Below are 17,325 nucleotides of genomic sequence, written 5' to 3'. Positions count from 1 at the left end.
TTCTCGCTGCCGCCGCCGCCTCTGCTCCTCCGCTGTGCACGGGTCGTCTTCCCGCAGCCATGAGCGCGCTCGGCCCCGATGGAGCCACCCGCCCTCTAGATTAGTGCTCGTCGCCGCCCCGCACCCGCCTGCAGCATGGAGTCGCCCGCCTCAGGCCAGCCCGCCGGCATGCCCCAGTCTAAAGGTAGGCGCGCCCGGCTGGGACCTCGGCCTGACCCCCGCGTCCCATCCGGGCTCGGGCTGCGACCCCCGACCTCGGCGTGGTCCCACCCCATGGTGTTCCGGACCCAGGCAACAGCAGCCTGGCCCAGAACCCCTTCCTACTCGGGTCGCGGGTACACCCCCAGACTGGGACTGTCCCAGGCCCGAGATCTCCCAGGCTGGACCCAGGCTTGGACCTCGTTCCGCTCAGCCCGCTCCAGGTCAGGAACCTCACTATGATCTCATTTAGGCCTTAGGGCTGCAGCCTGGACAGGAACTCTCCCAATGTTCCTCCCTCAGCCGGACCCAAGTGGGATTCACTCTGATCCCCACCTGGGTCCTTCCAGTTCCAGGCGTCAAGGCCGTATCCAGGGTGGGATTTAATTCTCATTCTCCATCTGTGTCCCGGAGGTGCTCCTGTTTTGGGGAACCCCACTGAAGTCCCCCTCCCTCCCATGTGAGTGCCCTGGCTGCACCCCAGTTCAGAACTCTTGGTCCACCTTCCTCCCAACTCTCTCCATCCTTGTAGGCCCTACGTCGTTCCATTCCTATCTGGCCTGCATCCCATCCTGCAGCCCAGTCCCCCCCAGAACCTCTCTTGGCCTCCCATCCTGCCCTAACGCATAGCCTCTCCACTGGCTCCTCCTTGCCTTGAGTTGCAAGTTTCTCTCTGCACTTGGGCATTTCACCCCCTCTTGTGTCTTAGTGTCTCTGGGGCTGGTTACTCCCAGGCCTGTTCCTGCTGCCTGGGACCTGAGCCAGCCGCCAGGCCAGGGTGCTGGCTGTGCAAGGGGCTTGCTCTTGTCTTCTGCAAGTAACTAACTGGCCTTCCTGGAAATTTTTGTGAGGTGGCGGCAGCAGCAGCAGCAGCGGGATTTGTCATGCAGAGCAGGGAGGATGAGACTTGGAGGGCAGGGCGAAAGGGGGATTTTTTTTCAGGAAGAGGAAAGGATGTTTTTGGTGTGTCGGAGTCTCAGTAGGCAGGGTTGTCTCAGAGATTTCCAAACCGGACATAGCTGTAATGAATGGGCTGCCTCCCTGCTCTCTGAATCTGCTGCTGCCTCACCTGCAAGCCTCTTGATGTCTCTGGGCCTCAGTCTCCTTATCTGTAAAATGGGAGTAATCACACCTACTTCTGTGGACCTTGGGAGTGTCACCTGAGACAGTGACTACTAAAGAGCTTTAAGCAAGTATGAGTGAGGCGGTGAGGAGCTCAGCATGGCACCTGGCATGCAGTAGGTGTCCAGGAAGGGGCAGTTGCTGCACATCTTGTTATTGTTGCCACTTTCCTTGCTGGAAAGGCCTCAGCCATGCAGGGTCAGGGACTTGCCTGTGTTTGGGTTGCAGCTACAGAATAAGCAGGAGAGAGGTAACAGCAGACACTTAGTTAGGCCCTCATCAGGGGTCATCCCCTCTCCTTTGTTGGAGGGGCACAGGCTGCCGGACTGCTGGTGGCTGCCATGACTGTGGGCTGGAGCCGGGTGGGCAAGGTAATTATGTCTTACATAAGTGGGAGGCCGGATCCCTGACCATTGCCCAACCGCTGTGAGTAACTCAGGAGGCACTCGCCAGGGGAGGTGGCTGGGGAGGGCCTTGTGCTGCACAGACCTCGTGGAGCTTGGGAACCGGGAAATCAGACACTTCTCCACTCTGGAGAGCTCGGGGAAGGGGTTGGAAGTAATGTTTGTTTTTGGAGGCAGTTCAGCTCTTCCAGGCAGAGATGCCTCATCAAAATAAAGTTCTAGTTGCAGCATTGTGAAGGGAGAGGGGGTCATAGTGTGGTGAGAAAGCACTGTGGGGAAACACTGGTTGACCCCCATGTGCTGTGTCACTTGAGGCCTGGCATTGGCCTCTCGGGCCTCTCTGCAGAGAGTACCAGGATGAATTTCCAGCCTGTGGATCCAGGTAACAGATGATGGTGGGTGGGTCTGGTGAAAAGTCAGGGGTCTCCCCAGTGCCCAGGGACCCTGTAGCCTCTTTGGGGTCTGGGAAAAGATGTGGTGGGGGAGCTAGAATGCTCTCTCACCAAAAATCCTCAGAGCTCCCACTTATCGAGCTTTTTCAATGTGCCATGCATTCTCTGAGGCGTTCCTTACAGCTCCATTTACAGATAAGAAAACTGAAGCTCAGAGGCATTAAGTGCCTTGCCTGAGCCACACAGCTGTGACAGATGGAGCCAGTGTTCCACCCAGGGCTGTGTGTCTCCATAGTGTTCTCCTCAGTGCTCCCCATGTCCCATTTCTGTGCTGGGTGTCCCATTTCTGAGCTGAGGTAGTGGGATGCCGCCCACTCTCACCCTTGATCACACCCATGTCCAGTGAGTGTCTCTTCAAGGCTGTGTCAGACCTGGAGGATGGACTGAGGCAGAGGCAGTGCGCAGTCCTTTACAGTTGGTACATCGCATACTCACTGCAATCAGACCCATTCAACAGATACAAAACCAAGGTGAGACAGGGAGAGTGGCTGGACTGAATCCACAGAGTGGGGGTGACCTGACTGCCTGGATCAAACCCCAGCTCAGCCCCGTGCCTTCCCCATCCTGGGCACTGTGCCCTCAGCATTGGGCTCTTCTCCGCCTTCTCAAAGGAATTTCAACAAAGCAGGGAGTGGCTGATGCCTGACCTGATGGGAACTTTACTTTTGAGCTTCCTGCCTTGCAGCGGGTGCCTTGCCCTGTCCTCTGTGCCACGGGCATGGGGAGTGCATGAAGCCCTCAGCCCTGCTGGTTTTCCCCTGGCCCCCTCACCCACATGCCATCACTGGCTGGGGTCAGAGGCCAAGGGCAGCTGGTGCCAGGGCCGGTGAGCAGGGACACAGTGGTTAGCATGGTCTGCATCTGCAAGCCACACTTGTCCTGGGGGGTTACCACATATGTCCTGTTGCTGTTCATGGCATGGCCTCTGTCCCTGCTGCCCTGGGAGTGCTACCAGTGGGGGCACTTCATGGTTAAATCTTTACATGGCTCAGACAATGGCTGGATGGCTCCTGGCTGTCCAATAGGGACACTGAGGCTGCAAGGATCTCTGTCATGTCCTGGTCCTGCCTTCAGTGGCTGCTGTCTACCCCCCTTCCCATCCTGGCTGTCGGAAAGACTGGAGGGTGGCACCTCTGGGACTTCCCCCACCCCTGGCATGACGCACAGGAAACTCTCTATCAGCCAGCCCGTGGCTCGAGGCCTGAAGGGAGCAAAGTTCTCAGTTGGCCTGTGCGGGGAGAGGGCCAGGGCAGCGGAGGCTTCCGGCGGGTGAGTCAGCGGGCACTGGGCGCTGACTCACCCACTGGGCATGCCAGCCGGCTGCCTGCAGCTTAAAGGGGCGATGCCCATCGGCTTGGTGGGTGGGAGGGGGCTGCGTGTCCTGGCCCTGCAGCAGCACCTGGCCCTGGGCTGGGGCCCTGGAAATGGCTCATTCCTGGACTGTGGGCTGGACTAGGACCCCCTGGGCAGGCCCTCCTGGCACTCTGTGCCCCGCCCAGGAACTTCCTCTATTGGGCAAGGGCTTCTGCTTCCTCTTGCTCATGGAGCAGGAGCAGGTGGCAGCGGCTGTTTACCGCCCTTGGCCCAGGGGACTCCTCGGCTCGGATGTGCAGCTGGGGACCCAGGGAGGGTGAGGAGCACAGTGCAGGGTCAGCTGGGGTAGAACTCAGCCTGAACTCCCAGAAGACAGCAATGTGGAGAGGTGAAGAGCTCAGGCTCTGGGGTCTGACTGCCTGGGTCAAACCCCAGCTTGGCCCCTTTTGCAGTGTGACATTGGACAAGTTGCACCTGGTACATTCTCTGCACTCTGTTAATGATTTCAGTCCCCTGGGCATTGTCCAGCCTTCAGAGGAGAAGCCTCAGTTTCCTCATGTGCAGAATGGGAATGGAAACCCTGCCTGTCTGGATGCAGACAACCTCATTCCACGCTTGCTAAGTGTCAGGTCCTCCTGGTCACAGCAAGATTACCCTGTGCCCACAAAGAACCCAGTCGAGGCAGGAAGTGGGGGTGGAGCCTGGGATCTGGAGGAATGGGCCTAGGCTTGAATCCTGGCTCCATTACTCCCTCATCTGGGCAAGTCAACCCTGCCCTTTCTGACCCTCATCTCCTCTTCTGTAAAGGGGGAGTAAGCACCCCTCCCTTGCAGGGTTGTGGTAAAGACGGGAGACAGTGTTTGTCAAGTGAATGGCATCTGTTATTATTCTATTATTGTTATGGCTGTGGCTGTTGTTAACTGGTGGGTGAATAAACAGTGCTGAGGCTTCTGACGATGAACTTGTAGGCTCTGGGAAGCAAGGCCTTTCAGCTGTAGTGTCCTTTAATGCCAGCCAGAATTACCAGGCCGTAGGATCTCTTGCCCTACTGGTCCCCAAGCTGGAGCTGGGGGGCGCCCATTGCTTCCTGGGCCTTCCTGGGGAGGGTGCGTGGAGAGCAGAGAATGGGCTGCCTGACTCTTTCTGCAGGTCTGCCTCTGCCACCCTGCTTTGGCATCTGGCGTTAGAAGGATGAACGAGGGTAAGCGTACTAGGTGTGGGAGGGGGAATCAGGACGCAGCCTCCTAGGCCAGCCCCTCAGCTGATAGACTTTTGTCAGTGCCAGGCACAGCATTGGCCTTGTAGATCCAGGGGGAGTGAGACACGTTCCGGGCTGTCATGGGCCCCACCTGGGGAGAGAGGGAGGTCCTGGGGTTGCGGGTCTGGTGGCCCGGCCAAAGTCACGTGTGTCAGTGGGTGGTGGGCTGAGCTGAGAGGAGCAGCCTGGTGCAGACCTGGCATCTCAGGAGGGGGCCCAGAGGAAGAGTTCTGGGGAGCAGCATGGAGGGTGTGTGGATGGGGTGGTGAGGTGGCCCCACCCCCAGCCCCTAACATGCCTTCACCTGGCCGTGCCTCCTGGTGTTGCCCACTTGAGTCAGGCCCGCTTGCCCAGCCGCTTCTATAGATGCCTCCCCCCAGCAATGGCCCTGGAGACCCAAAAAACTTCATGTCAAGGGCATGAGGGCCAGGCAGGGTCAAGCAGAGGCAGCGGCAGCCTGCTGGGCCTTTCTGTGGCTCAGACACCAAGCCTGGGCCGCATTAGACTTTGGAGAGGGTCACCGGGCTTTCTTCCCCCTCCCTTCAGTTCTAGGCACAGGTCCCTGTCACTCCAAGGGCTGCCTGGGCTACTTTAGAGAGGCCATGTCTAGCTGCCCCTCTCCTAGCTGGTCCCCTGCCCAGGTCAGCATGACGTTCCCCTCCCCTGTGACCATGTCTGGGCCTGTGACCGGATTTGTGCCCTGCTCTGCTGACACCTCCTGGCTGAGTCCTGTCCTGGCAGGTGGGCCTTCCATCCACCTCCTTTTAAAAAAACATTGTAACTATATCCACAGACGGTAAAAGGATACACAGAAGTACCTCTATTTTTAAAGAATAAAAGAAAAATGATTCTGTGTATCCAATACCCAGCTAAAGAAATCAAACACTATTGTTCAGGGAAGCCCCATACTCCTTAGGGACTGTATCTTCCTCCCTTCTCCCTCAGCAACTGTCCTAACTTTTTATTAATCATTTCTTGCTTTTCTTTATTTTTAAAAATTGTGCTTTAATGTGCATGTGGTACATTTAGTTCACTGACCTGTGGACTCCCCAGGCCGGCCTCCACCCCATGGTCTTGGGGGAGCATGGGCTTGTGGTGGGGGGAGGCTGGAGCTGTGTGGCTTCAGTTTCTTCATCTGCAAGATGGGTATGGTACTCGGACCTAGATAGCAGGGTTGTCGTGAGGACTTGGTGCGTTAATATATGGAAGTGCTGCGCTTGGGGCTGGCTCGGAGTTAGTGGCTATGCGTGTTTGCTGCTGCTCCTGTGTTGCATTGAGCTAACTCCCTTCTCCTGCCCCAAGCTGTGCACTGCTCAGTCTGGGTGGCTGTACCCACAGCCCGGACTTCCCTCACCCGCGTCACTGTGCTAACGTCACTGGTTTCGAAGGCCTGTCCTAAGGTTTGCGTGCGCCAGTGGGTGTGAAGTGACAGGCCAGGTACCTTGGAGCAGGGCTGTGAAGGGCCTTGGGTGCCAGTGGAGGTGTGTGGTATAATCAGGAGGTAAGTGGGCTGAGGAACATAGTTGTGCACCCAATAAGGAGGTGCTGCGTTGGTGCTGGTGGCTGGTGGCTGCTGAGGCACAGATAAGAGGCCTACCCTGGACAGCTCTGGACATGGGGCTAGAAAACGTCCCCTGTGCCCCTTGCTTGTCTTTCTGCATGTCTGAGACTTAGCCTGCTGGTCGACCTCACATCTTTCTGCTGCTGGCAAAGCCCACCCCATCCTGGGGTGCCTGGGACAGACCCCAGGATGGTGCAGTCAGACCCTCGCTGGGCAAGCCTGCAGGGGCTTCCAGGTAGCAGGGGCTGGTTCTAGGCCTGGCTCTGCCTAACCCCTGTTGGTGACCTCCCCAGCCTTGATGTCCTCCTCTGAAAGAAGGGGATGAACAGCACCTGCCTCTGAGGGTTGCTTTTGAGGATGAGAAGCAATGAGATGTGTCAAGTGCAGGGACACTGTAGGTGCAGTCAGTGCTGAATTTGAACCTGAGCTACATATTAGCATTTTTATCACTAAGAACACCTTTTTAGGTACTGCTTCTCATTGATCCCATGCTTTGTAAGATTTTGTTTAATAGTAATAAAAACAAAAGTGGCACTTATGAAGGAAAGGTGCTGTTACTATTTACTCGAGTGGTAGCATGTGGCCTGTCAGAACCCCTCGTGGCCTGGGCTGGTCTGGCTGGTCTCACACTGGCCCCACATGGAGGCCGCAAGCCCATACACGAGGAATGCCCCGTTTTCCTGAGGCTGTGGGAAGGTGGAGCGTCACTTGTGAAATCCCCTCCGTAGTCACAGCTCCTTGAAGCCTGGAGTGTGGGGCCCACCCCACAGGCTGGGGGCCCAGGGCCTGGGCGAACACTCATGTGACCCGTTTTGTGCTGGGTATTTAATGTGCATGATCTCATTTAGCCCTCATGGTTACCCAGCAACATGGGTGTGTTGTTGTCACCCCCATTTTATGAGTGGGTAAACTGAGGCCTAGAGCGGGAGAGTGACTTGCCTACAGTCACGAAGGTCTGTCCTGGGAGCGTGGCCTTGTTTTAAGAACCTGACCCTTGCTCGTCTTCTCCCTGAGGTCAGCCCACTGCATCTGTGCACAGAATGTCAAGGGAGGAAACCAAGTCAGAGAGAATGTGGCTTGCCCAGGGTCACATGGCAGCTCAGGTCAGTCAGCCTCTGCCAGAGTGGCTTGCGGAAGATGCTGTCATGGCCCCTCAGCTGAAGTGTAGGGCGGTGGGAGCTTGGGCCAGCTGCCCTGGTATGTCCCGGGGCCTCTGGCCACAATGTCTGCACTGGACAGTCTCTGAGGCCCTGTCCAGTAATGAGCAGCCTGCTGCTGGGAGCCCCTGTAGTGTGTGAGGTGAGCCCAGCTGCTTCCTTTAGATGAAGGGGACACTGAGGCCCAGACCCACAGCAACGCCAGGACCTAGGGTTGAAACAGGCCTCTTTCTTACTTATGTTATTTAAATTGCTTACACTTAAGTAGCTGACAGTGCACATGGGTAGAAATCTCAAAGGGACAAAAACATAGTTTCTTGCTTCTCCTTGGAATACTCCATGCAGAGATGAACATTTCCTTTTTTTTACAAAGTACTTTTTCTTCCTGCTTGTGGTCTTCCTGCACCTGGGAGGCAGTTCCTGGCAACCGGCTGTGGGGCCCCGCCAGACCCTTGCCAATTCCCCGTGCCAGTCTTTTGATTTTATAAATCACCAGCCTCAGTTTCCTCATCTGTAAGATGGAGATCATGTTAGTCCCTGCCTACAGTGTTGCTGAGAGGATCCAGTGAGATGTGATTAAAGTGATTTGCACAGGCCTGGTTCACAGTAGGTACTCACTGTGTCAGTGGGAGGTATGTGGTGGGGTGAGCTGCTTCAGGAGGAGCTTCTGGGCCGAGGGGAATGGGCATGTGGAGAGGCCCTGGGAGAGGAAGGGCCCAGTCCAGTGAGGTCTGGTCAGGGGAGGAGGTGGCTGTTGCTTGATGAGGCAGGCCACCAGGCCCACCGGACCCTGCAGCTGCCCGTGCCACCTCTCCTCCGCCGTCCTTCCGGCCTGGCCCTCTGCGCTTGCTGCCTCTGTGTCTGGGCTGCTCTTGGCTCTATTTCTGTCCATGGCTGCCTCCTCCCCAGGTCAGCCTCTTCCCCTTCCCCAGGCTCCTTTCTCTGCAGAGCAGAAGCTATTTAGACATGAGGTGTGTTGCTTTGTGTGTTCGTTGTCTGTGGTTGTCTCAGCCTCGGTGCTGTTGACATTCTGGGCTGGATACTTCTCTGTGGAGGGGCTGTGTGTGCATCGTGGGTTGTTGAGCAGCAGCCCTGGCCTCTGCTTGCCACATGCCAGTAGCACCCCCCAGCCGTGACCATCAAAAGTGGCTGCAGACACTGCCACACCTGCCTGGGTTGCAGCACAGTCTTGGGAGGGCAGTCCCCCATCTGCTGAGTTCATGGTGGCTTGTGGAAGGGGGGTGCTGCGAGGTAGGCAGGGCAAGAACCCACCACCAACGCACTTTGCAGATGAAAAGGCCCAGAGAGGTGGAGAGATGGGTGGACCGAGGGCCTTGGAGGCCAGGGCCTGGCCTCGTATCCACATGTGGCTGGGAAGAGAGAGGGCAGGGTTGTGGGGGTCAGAAGCCTGGAGCGGGTCTGTCTCAGCCCCAGCCTGTTGCTCACCTGTGATCATGAGGCTGGAAGGGGGCAGGTCCCAGGCCTGGTAGATAGTAGGAGGAGAGAACCCTCCCCCTATTCTGCAGCCCCAGGCTTCCTCTCGAGAGCCCCAAACAGGGCCTCCAGGACCTCGGGGGAGGGGGGGGGTCCTGCCTGGAGGTGCCAGGCCTCTCCTTGCTCCCTGCGGATGCTCAGCATTGGTGGCCCCCAAAAGTTCCTCAGGGCTATCTTTGAGGGCACCTAGGCCCCAGGGAGAATGTCAGGTGCTGGGCATGGGCTCTGGCTTGTTGAAGCTGACAAACATTAGCTATCAAGGTAAATCTGCCCACGTGAAAGCTGCCCCTCCTCTTACCAGGGCCTCAGCCCCCATCCCCCCCCTCCTCCGTCAGTGCAGCGGGAGTGGGTTGGCCTCGTTGCTCTCTCTAAGGGACGCTGCGGGATAGACCAGCTGAGTGCGGTGGGGATAGGACATCTTGTTGCCCACATCTCAGCAGCGACATGCAGTTTCTTACCTGATGGCATGGACGCTGGGGCCCCGGACTTCCACAGTGGAATCGGGAATCATGAGAGGCACCTGAAACACCCAGAAGTAGGGGGTGGGACATTAAAGAGGAGCAGGTAATGCTTTTGTCATTGGAAACCTTGTGGTGCAATGGAGTATGACGTGGTGAGGGAGGCTCCTTTGCGAGCCGAGGCCTGGCGGGGTTCGCCGTGAGGGTTGTAGTCTGGCCCGAGAGAGCGGCACGGTCCAGTCTGTTTCACATGTCCCCAGGCCTGGGGTGGGCGGCCCCACTCTCAAGCTGTCTCTGTTGATGTTTGGACATTGGAGCCAGACAGACCTGCCTTCATGTCCTCTCCGCACCAGATGCCCACTGTTTCTGTCAAGTTGCTGCTCCTCTCTGACCTGCTGGGTACAACAGACACGAGGAAACCCTACCCTAGTGGAGCTGCTGAGAGGGTGGACAGAAGGGTCTTCTGGGGCTCAGGGCCTGGCGTTATCTCAGGAGCTGTGGGCTTCCAGATGGCCCCGTCTAATCTTCCATGCGTGAGGCACTACTAAGGCTTGGCACTGATAATGCCGGGCGGGGTGGGGGGATGTCAGTCTGTTATCCTCATGTCACAGTTGAGGCCCTGACACCAGACAGGTTAAGTCACTTGCCCGAGGGCCCACAGCTAGGAAGTGGCAGAGTGTCAGAGCTGCAGGTGAACCCAGGCCAGTGGGCTCCAGAGTCATGCTTGTAAGCATTCCGCTGACTGCCTCTCTGAAACAGTAACTACAGAACAGTCCCTCATGAGAAGTGACAGGAGTGAAACCAGCAGAATGTGGGGAGCCAGTAACAAGGGGGCTTAGCTGGGGTGGTCAGGAGCCCCTCTCGAGTAGGTGAAAGGCAGCATGTGTCAGCCAGGATGGAGTCATGGGGAGGAGCATTCTAGGCAGAGGGAATGGCATGTGCAGAGGCCCTGAGGTGGTGGCTCATTCCAGGAATGGAGAGGGGCTGGTGGCTCGAGTGAGGGCGAGTGGGGTGTGATGGGGGCAGGGCCGCTGTGGCTGGTGGCAATGTCTGAGTCCCAGGGCACCTCTCTTTACCAGCAGCATAACCTCAGGTTGGTGGCTGAGTGCCTCTCGGTCTGTTTTGTCCCTCCCTCCTGGGGGGCTGCTGTGAGGCTGGAGGCTGGAGGCAGCTCCAGAACACACAGACGCCTGGCACTGGGATTGCTTGCACCCGGGGCCCTGCGAGCTGAGGCTGGCGTGCTTGTTGTGGTTTGCCCGTGGCGGCCCAAGGACCTCTATTTGTTGTGGTGATAGTCGCCACAGCGGGCCGCACCTGGGCAGCCTTGGGCTGCTTGGCCATCTGGGCCCAGCCTGACATCTACGGCGGACAGTGGCAGTGGCTGGCACCCTGAGGCTTGTTTTTGGGCTGTCTCCATGGTGGCCTCGCCCACTCCCTCTGACAGCTGGCGTGGCTGCCTCACAGAGCCCATGTCACTCCTGACGCAGGCCTGGCGTCCCCGATGGGCAGGTGGTGAGGAGGTCAGGAGGAGGGGTGGTCCTCACCTGCCCAGCCCAGCTGCAGGCACAGAAGTGCCCTTGACGGACAGGAAAACTGGACCCTGGAGAGGAGGGGGACGTTATGGCTGGCAGGCTAGAGCCAAAAGAAGGGGGAAGGGCCAAGAGCAGAGGGAGTGCAGGGGTGTGGCTGTGCACCCCAGTAGAGAAGGCCCAGGTCTGCAAGGGCTGCGGACTCCATGCAGAGTTGTAATTTTTAGCACAAAATATCTTATATTCTGGTTACAAAAAGCCTCATGTCAAGAATAAAGCTGCCTGTAAGTCTCATTACTTAGGACAGATTTTTTTGCATCTACAGAGAAGCTGGAATAATCCTGTGACCTATACAGGCCATCGTGGGGCCACCTTCTACGTGCCAAGCTCAGTGCCAAGTGTCTTGCTGTCATGCTCTTGCTTGGTCCTGCAACTATGTGCAGGGAGGGTGGGTGGCATCCCCACCATGCTCTCTTCTGCAGGTGAGGAACCTGAGGGGCAGAGAGGAGGGCACCATGCCGGGGCCTCAGAGCTGGGTGCAGATCTGGGATTTACCATGGCTAATGTGCTGTAAGCATAGGGCCTGCAGCCCAGAGCCCCCGCTCTGATATCCTGAAGTGCAGGTGGCAGCTTTGACTCAGACAGAAGCGGCCTCAGGAGCTAATGGCCCTGCACTCTTTGGCTTTCTCTTTTTTCTTTTTCCGTAGAGAATGTGCTGGGCCCAGGTAAAACCAGGGAGGCTTCTGGGTCTCCAGGCTCAGTTGCTATTTCCTGTTCAGCATGAGACCCCAGGACTGTCCCTCTGCTGCAGGGAGAGCTCCCTGCAGGAAGGGTGCTGTGAGCTCGTGGCTTGGCCCATTGGAGTCTCCAAGTCAGCAAACTCAGCGGCGACTCCCACCTGGACTCCTGCCTCACTGTGCAGCCTGGGGCAAGCATCTTCACCTCTCTGAGCCTCAGTTTCCTCAAGTAAAGGGCGGCTAAGAGCCCTTCTCTAGGGCTGTTAGAGCATCTGGAGTAACAGATGGGAAGGGCTATGTGTGTGGCCAGCAGGCTACTGCCTTGATGGACTTTGGAGTGAGACCCACCCAGACCCTGACAACTGGCCATGTTGTCTTAGCTTAAAATGGAGCGCAAACACCTCTTGCAGGAGCCAGTGATTAGGTGACTGATGTGCCGCAGTGCCGGGGTGAGTGCTGGTAGGTGCAGTGAGTACAGCTGCTGCTGCTACTGTTACTATTACTCTTTGTGGAAGTTGTTGTTTCCTGGAGCTCGGGGTCAGGTCCTGGTGCAGCGGACACGGGGAGCCACCTGGGTCAGGGACTTTGGCTGGAGCTGGGACTCTCCTGCTGGCCTCCAGGGCATAGACAAAGACACCTTGGGGCCTGGCATCTGGGGGTCCCTGAGGTGGCTTCCACAGAGAGGTGGCAGGTATCTGCTTGCTTTGCCCCCTGCCCAAGGATGGACAGTGGGACCCCTAGCCCCACCAGGACTGTTCTTTTTCCTGATTGTTCTGGGCCATGTCTTCCCAGAACAGTAACAACCCCATCCCCTCACTTAGCAGGGGTGGCAGGCTAAGTCACCTTAGCCAGGCTAAGTGCTGGGCCCAAGAGAGTGGGCTCTGTCGCCTGCTTTGCAAATGAGGCACTGAGGCTGCAGTATGGCTTGGTGGAGGCTGGATCCGAGCCTGGTTCAGAAGTGCTTCGGAACTGGGGTCTCCATGGCAGGTGGCAGCAGGGCCCCAGGCCGTTCCTGGGCCCTGGGCGGCCAGAGTGAGCCAGCAGCAGCGGGTGTGCGGTGATGGGTGGGGGCTTGAGGACCGGGCCTGGGAAGTGGGAAGGAGGCATCTGCAAGGGCAGGCCCCTCACTTCTGCTCCGGGCGGTTTCAGGGAGTTATGTTTGAATCCCAGATCTGCTGCCCCCGCAGGGTGTCAGGTGACCAGGGGCCTGGGAAGTGGGAAGGAGGCATCTGCAAGGGCAGGCCCCTCACTTCTGCTCTGGGTGGTTTCAGGGAGTTATGTTTGAATCCCAGATCTGCTGCCCCCGCAGGGTGTCAGGTGACCAGGCTCCTCACCTGGCCAGCTCCCTGACCTCTCTGATCCTTGCTTTTCCCATCTGTGTGGTGATGTCTGCTCCTTCTTCAAAGGGTGGCCCTAATTGAGGAAAGCTCCCTTTGCGTGCCAGCCCAGCCGTGTCCAATGCTTCATGAATACTGATCCAGCCGAGTGCCAGGCACCCCACCACGCTCCCTCAGCTGGCCTGAGAGTGTGGACACTGGGCCCTGCCTGTCCCCAGGGGGTGGAGGTGAGGGCCCTACTGCCTTGGGACTCGGGCCAGCCCAATGCCGTGGGGAGGGGAGAAGGCTTCCTGGGCGCCTTGTGGCGGGGGGGTGATGGCAAAGGCAAGAACTTTATAGGGGTGGGAGAGAAGTGGGCACCAGGCTTCAGCCTCCAGGGTGGGCAGGTCCTGCCAGAGCTAGCCTGGGCTAGAATCCTGGCCTGCTCTGCCTCTCGTTGCCCTCCCTGGAGACTGGACTTCCTCCTCTTCCGTGTGGTATGAGCCCCCTCCCTCTGCCTGCAGCCACGAGACCCCTGGATGGTGCATGCTGCAGGTGCTGGCTGGACCCCACTGGGCCCCTTCTTACCCCACATTGCTGTTGGCTAGGCTGGAAGGGCTACCTCACAGATGGGGAAACTGAGGCCGGGCATCCCACAATAGTGAGGAGGGACACTGAGGTAAGAAGCCAGGCTATCTGACCCCAAAGTGCAAACTCCTGATACCTCAAGCATCAGACCATAATCCCTCTTTTCATTCACTTTTCTCCATCTCCACTGCCCCTCACGTGGTCCAGGCCCTGTCCTTTCTGGCCTGAGCTCTGGCCTCGGCCCCCTCCCTGGCCTCCTCTCTGATGAATTTTAAGAGCGTACCTCCCCTGCTCAACAGCCTTCGATGGCTCCCACTTGCCCTCAGGCTAATGTCTACGCTCTTGTGGGCCAGCTGCTGAGGCTCCCAGTGATCCAGCTCTGGCCTCATCTCCCGGAAAACCCTGAGGCTGTCGCCAAAGGCCTGGCTGTTTGCATCCCCCAGCCCAAGTCACCTCAAGATTGTGCTCCTGCCTCTGTCTTCGCAGCGGCTCCTCACCTGGCCAGCTCCCTGACCTCTCTGATCCTTGCTTTTCCCATCTGTGTGGTGATGTCTGCTCCTTCTTCAAAGGGTGGCCCTAATTGAGGAAAGCTCCCTTTGCGTGCCAGCCCAGCCGTGTCCAATGCTTCATGAATACTGATCCAGCCGAGTGCCAGGCACCCCACCACGCTCCCTCAGCTGGCCTGAGAGTGTGGACACTGGGCCCTGCCTGTCCCCAGGGGGTGGAGGTGAGGGCCCTACTGCCTTGGGACTCGGGCCAGCCCAATGCCGTGGGGAGGGGAGAAGGCTTCCTGGGCGCCTTGTGGCGGGGGGGTGATGGCAAAGGCAAGAACTTTATAGGGGTGGGAGAGAAGTGGGCACCAGGCTTCAGCCTCCAGGGTGGGCAGGTCCTGCCAGAGCTAGCCTGGGCTAGAATCCTGGCCTGCTCTGCCTCTCGTTGCCCTCCCTGGAGACTGGACTTCCTCCTCTTCCGTGTGGTATGAGCCCCCTCCCTCTGCCTGCAGCCACGAGACCCCTGGATGGTGCATGCTGCAGGTGCTGGCTGGACCCCACTGGGCCCCTTCTTACCCCACATTGCTGTTGGCTAGGCTGGAAGGGCTACCTCACAGATGGGGAAACTGAGGCCTGGGGAGGCACTGAGATGGTGCTTAGTGGACAGGGTTGAGACAAGGCCCCAGGGTTCAGCCTCTAGGACTGGATATGTCTGCTTTGCCCCCCTGCAGGGCTGGTGGGCCTACCTCCCCCTTCCCCATGAAGTGGGGCCCTAGGTACCCCCACCTCTCACTGCCTGGCTTAGAGGCAGAGAGCTCTGACCTGGATGACAGCACAGGCTGGCACCCTTGGTGATGGAGCTGTTGAGGGGATGCTGACAGCATCAGGCATGGCTGTGGGTATGAGATGCCTCAGTTTCCACATCTGTACCATGGGGATCGAACAGCTCTGCCCTTGGGCTCTGGTGAGGGTTGAGGGAGCTGACCCCAGCAAGGCTGGGTGTAGCTGCTTTGGGAGCATGGTGGCGTGTCAAGCGTCACTGCTGTCACCTCTGCCCTGACCACAGCGAGCAGCTCAGAGCTCACCTTGTCCAGTACCCTCACTTCACAGATGGGGATGCCGGGCACAGGGGACATCCTACACATCCTGGAAAGCACACGGCCAGCAGACCTGAGTGCACATCCCAGTGCTGCTCCCACTTGTTGTGTGACCTTGACCATGGTTGCTCCTCTTTCTGCCTGTTTCCTAATCTGAGCAATGGGATGGTGTGGGGCCTCTGGAGTGGGCAGGCTTGTGGAAGGAGGGAAGGAAGCTGCCTGCCCTGTCCTGGGCCCCAGGCTGTGTGCCTTGCTCTTGTCATCATAGTTTCTCCCTATCATTTTCTGCCTGGATCCCTTTTTGGCGTCAGTGCCCTATTGTGCAGATAGGGAAGCTGGGGCTGAGAGGGGCAGGGGCTTTCCTACACATATGCCAGGGTCCATGGTGCACGTGGGGGCCAAGCTCAGAGCATGGCCCTTGCACCTGGGTGGTGGAGACCCCTGGGTGGGCTGCGCATCATGACCACCCAGTCCAGAGCTTGCTGTGGCCACCCCCGCTCCCCGGCCAGGGGCCCCCAGCCTGCATCTATTCCTAGCGTCCAGCCACCTGAGGTGGGAATTTGCTTCAGAGTGACAGATGGGGAAATCGAGGCTCAGAGAGGGGATGGGCAGCAAAGCTGGGACCTGAATGGAGCCAAGGTTAGCTCAATAAGCAGGGGATGGAAACTATTCATCTGCTGGGGCTGCAGTAACCACACACCACAGACTGGGCGGCTCCAGCACAGTAAGTTACTGTCTCGTGGTTCTGGAGGCTGGAAGGTAGAGGTCAGGGTGTCTGCAGGGTGGTTCCTTCTGAGGGCTGTGTGGGAAGGATCTGCTCCAGGCCCCTCCTCGGCTTGTAGGTGGCCGTCTTCCCCCGTGTCTCTTCACCTCGTCTTCCCTCCATGTGTGTCAAATTTCTCCTTTCATAAGAACACCAGTCTTACTGGGTTAGGGCCCACCCTAATGATCTCATTTTAATTTAATTACCTCTGTGAAGAGCCTATTTCCAAATAAGGTCACATTCTGAGGTACTGGGGGTTAAGATTTCAACATGAATTTTTTGGGGACACGATTCAGCCCACAACAGAAACTTAGGATATAGGACTTCTGCATGGGTCAGGAGCCTTGGGGCCTGGCAAATGTCTCAGCTTCTCAGACCTGGCCCTGCTCCCTGAGGCTGTGTATCCTGGGTGGGCCTGTAACATGGGCTGGTCACTCCTGCCCAGCCAAGCCCTGAAGCATGTGGGGCCTGCCAGGCAAGCAGTGGCTGCAGGCGGCTCTTGGGGATGGTGTAGCCAGCAGAGCAGCTTCCAAAACGGTGGCAGAACTGGGCCTCTCCAGTGTGTGGGGAAAACTGTTTTGGGAGCAGACCTGAGCTCAGGTCCTGGGTGTGCCAGTGCGGCACCTCTGGCTTCCTGCTGCCTCTGTAGCCCACTCCATTCCCTCTGTTGGGTGCCTTTCCCTATTACAACAGCGGGCTCTAAGCCCTGGACCTCCTCCTCCTCCTGATGCCCCAGCTTGGGCCAGGCATGTGCTCTGGACACCCAGAGGCCCCAGGGCTCCCTCATGGCCCTGACTACCCTGACCCTTAGGCATCTGTGTCTGAGACAGGGTAGTGGTGGGGCTCCAGGACAGGGGGGCCTGAGTCATCTCTGTCCCCCTCTTTGTCCAGCCCATGGGGAGCCCAGGGGACATTGATGGACTGAGGGATTAACCAGACACCTTGCCTTCTTTCCCTTTTAGGAAAATCCAAGAGGAAGAAGGATTTACGAATATCCTGCATGTCCAAGCCACCTGCGCCCAGCCCCACGTGAGTCTGCCTCAGTTGCTCTCCTGCTCAGCCTGGAAAGGCTTCCTGAGTGGGGCCCAGTGGAGAGAGCAAGCAGGAGGTGAGGCCGGCCCTGCTTCGGCTCCTGGTCCCATACTGGGCCAGGAGGATGGTGAGCCAGGCCAGGTGGGTGGCTGTGGGGGCTCACAGGCACTGCCCACTTGCTGTGCCCCATTCTCACACCATCTTGGAGGCTCTGCCACAGCCACCTGGCAGAGAGGCCACACCTGGCACGTAGATGTTCAGCACTGATGATATGAGTATGAGGTGGCCCGGGGAGCTCCCTCCCGGGGTCAGAATACTCCTTCTTTTGGGGGATGGGGGTGGTTCTCTCTGAAG

General features: G+C 58.1%; 1 protein-coding gene across 1 annotated transcript in view; it reads left to right on the top strand.

Annotated features, from left to right (window-relative positions):
- Window positions 1-4: 4 nt before the first annotated feature.
- Window positions 5-17,325, top strand: part of MAP2K3 (mitogen-activated protein kinase kinase 3) — a 32,496-nt gene continuing 15,175 nt past the window's right edge. The window contains exons 1-2 of the mRNA XM_008583273.1: window positions 5-184; window positions 16,902-16,968. Of these exons, the coding sequence (XP_008581495.1) occupies window positions 136-184; window positions 16,902-16,968 (116 nt within the window). The 5' untranslated portion in view covers window positions 5-135. The remainder of the gene's footprint in view (window positions 185-16,901; window positions 16,969-17,325) is intronic.

The sequence above is a fragment of the Galeopterus variegatus genome, unplaced genomic scaffold (genome assembly GCF_000696425.1).
Source record: "Galeopterus variegatus unplaced genomic scaffold, G_variegatus-3.0.2 Scaffold2880, whole genome shotgun sequence".
Taxonomy (NCBI): Eukaryota; Metazoa; Chordata; class Mammalia; order Dermoptera; family Cynocephalidae; genus Galeopterus; species Galeopterus variegatus.
The sequence above is the reverse complement of the archived record's forward strand: the minus strand, read 5'-3'. Positions and strand labels throughout refer to the sequence as shown.